Source organism: Trypanosoma cruzi, genomic scaffold, assembly GCF_000209065.1.
Source record: "Trypanosoma cruzi strain CL Brener 1047053517045 genomic scaffold, whole genome shotgun sequence".
Classification (NCBI taxonomy): domain Eukaryota; phylum Euglenozoa; class Kinetoplastea; order Trypanosomatida; family Trypanosomatidae; genus Trypanosoma; species Trypanosoma cruzi.
Window position 1 is genome coordinate 300487 of NW_001849548.1, and position 2809 is coordinate 303295.

The window sequence follows — 2809 nt, forward strand, 5'->3', positions numbered from 1 at the left end:
AAAACAACTCACGCACACAGACACAAGGAACGAGAAGGAAGAACAGTGCACCGAGAACACACAGCGACGGCCACCACCAGCAGTAGAAGCCACGGCGGGTGCTTCTGCCACGCGTCAGCACACACCGAGCGACGCCCACACATAAAACAACCAACGGGATGAAAAAGTGCACGACCGCCCTCCGCAGCACCCACGCGCTACCGCCGCCAGTTATTTCACCGCTTTCCCCTCCAACGCACCCGCACAGCCGGAGTATCCCTCGCCGACGTATCCACAGCGGAAGAGAAACGTCGGCACATGCAGTTGCTGGATGGAAATCCATCCGCAGTTGTACCAGGCATCCTTAATCCCACACAAAGTAAAACGCCTGCAAGTTGCTAACATTACGCCCGCATCAACGCAAAGAAAAGAGGCGTTGCAGGCTCCCTCATCCCAAGGGCCGCCGCAGCCAGAATCGTGTGCGTGCGTCCTCAGCGTTCACCCCGCTCCATAGCGTGTGCGCATGTGCGTGTGTGTTCGTCAGCGCCTATACTTACAGAGCAGCTGTGTGCCACAAGAGAGTCTGAAGAAAGCAACGGCAAAAAGAAGCGGATGGCACACACACAAATTACTCATATCATCACACACACGCAGCCGCGGAATGGGTGCACTCAACCACAACACAATCAGAGTACACCAAAAACACACACAAATACAAATTACGGAAGCCGAAGCGTGGGAGCGTCCACCCAACAGTGGGGACGCGCAGCAACAGGTAGGACGACCAGCACACACACACTCCCATTGCTCCCGTAAAGCAAAACACACACAGGGAGAGAGGGAGAGGTCGCCCACTCAATGCAATAAAAACAAAACAGAAACAGTTACGGTGCTCCGCCCATGCAGACAGGCAGGACGGCAGCGGTGCGTGTCGTGCAAAAGAGAGCACCAACGGGCCTGCATGGGTGCGCATGCATATATACAATGGGCACATTATGTGTGTGCCTCGTGGGGTGAGGTGAGGGCGAGAGTCCATGCAAGGGGACACACACACACAGAGAGAGAAGGACGAGTGTGTGTGCGGGCGGTGCACGGCTCTCTCTCCCTCACTCTCACGCGGCCACCACCGCAGCAGCAGCCGCACACGCAACAACAACAAGCAAAAGAGGGGAGGTGGTGTGGGAAGCCGCGGGGCTGCTGTCGCTGTCGCCGGGTGTCGTCACATTTTCTCCTTGGCGTTTTTCTGTTTCTGCGGCAGCCGGAGATGGAGCATTCTCGGGAGTGTCCGTTCCAGTGAATACTTCCCCCTGAAGTGGAGAATGACTGCCATTGGAAGATGACGCAGTTGCTTCTTCTTGACTGCCGGCTGATGTACTCCGTGCGGCAACCGCTGTGGATGCATCGGTGCTCGTACTGTCACTCTCATCCACTGGCGTTTTTATTTCTTGTTGGGGTTCCGTATTCTCAGATTCCGTACTTGATGCTTCCGTTGAGTTCTCCTCATTGTCTTTTGATTTCGTGTTTTGCGTCGCTGGAGGTTTTTGTGCTTTGGCTACCGTCAAATCCTTTTTTCCCAATGTTGCCTTTTCCACCGATTGTTCATCTTCGCAATTCGATGCCTCTTCTCCGCAACCCGTTTTAATATTTTCAGAAGTAGAGATTTGTGACTGCTGTACATCGGGGAGTGCCTCCTGTGTCAATCCTTTGGATGATGAGGGGTCGTGACTCTCTGTTTCTTTTTGTTGCAGCGCCTCTTCTCTGGATCCCTCACGCGTAGAGGATAAATCACTGCTTGTGATCACCGTGTCATCAATGTGAGGTGGAGCATGAACTCCAGGAGAAGAACCAGCATTACCACCAGGACCAGCAACAGGACCAGGAACAGAAACAGGAGAACCAGGAGCAGCAGCAGGGCCCGTAGCAGCAGAACCACCAGGAGGATCAGCAGTAGGATCAGCAACAGGACCGGCAGGAGCAACAGGAGCAACAGGAGCAGGAGCAGAACCAGAAGCTGCCGCACCAGCAGGAGAAAGAGCACCAGGAGAACCTCCGCCTTCTCCAACTCCAGAACCAGATCCTGGAGCAGTATCCCTTACCTGCCCATCTTCGGCTTGTATGGCAGGGATAGGCAATGCTGACCGCAAAGGCGGCGTCGGCATGTATTCATTACATCCGTTCGGCACATACGATGCATTCATACCCAACACTCCCGACGCCATGCAGCCACCCAGTGCCCTGTTGTCGAGGTCCCCCGCATAAACATCGCCGGCACCGCACCACAGCACGCAGAGGGCACACACCAGCAGCACACGGCCAGTCATCATCATCGCCATCACTCCTGTCACTTGCGTGCAGCCTTCAGCACAAACTAACTCCCCGCCACCGCACAGCAACAAATGATAGCAGCAACAAACACACAATGAGGCAGTTGGAATTGGTACGACTGCAGAACCCGCACACCGCCCCGCAAACAGAAAGCTAAAAAAAGCTGAAGAAAACACGAAAAACAATTTGAGTGTCCGGCAGGGCTCCCGGAAACAATGAAGAAAATTCATTCGGCAGAATTTTTATTTCATGCACCAAGCAGCAGAATATAGACGACCTTGTGTTCCTGTACATACATATTGCCTGCACCAAGAGAAATAAATTAAAGTAAAAATAAGTGATTGCACTGCTTCACGAGCCCACACAACATCCCTCGCATTTCACGCGGCATCCGGCCTCTTCTTCCAATCCCCGTTCCTGCAGTCCGTGGGACGCACAGCAGCGGAGCCGGCACCGCGTGTGGGCAACAACAAAAACAAGCACACAAGAGAGGGAAACACGTCGC

The 2809-nt window shown here is 54.0% G+C and overlaps 1 protein-coding gene across 1 annotated transcript, besides 2 other annotated features; it reads right to left on the minus strand.

Annotated features, from left to right (window-relative positions):
* Nucleotides 1-2809: part of a sequence feature (areas not merged during assembly with more than two copies in the genome that could not be assigned to a particular haplotype) that runs on past both edges of the window.
* Nucleotides 1092-2312, minus strand: Tc00.1047053511091.9 (mucin-associated surface protein (MASP), putative; the record flags this gene model as incomplete). Its single annotated transcript, XM_798884.1, has 1 exon — nt 1092-2312. One exon carries the CDS (start codon nt 2310-2312, stop codon nt 1092-1094), a length of 1221 nt encoding a protein of 406 aa, XP_803977.1.
* Nucleotides 1844-2005: a microsatellite.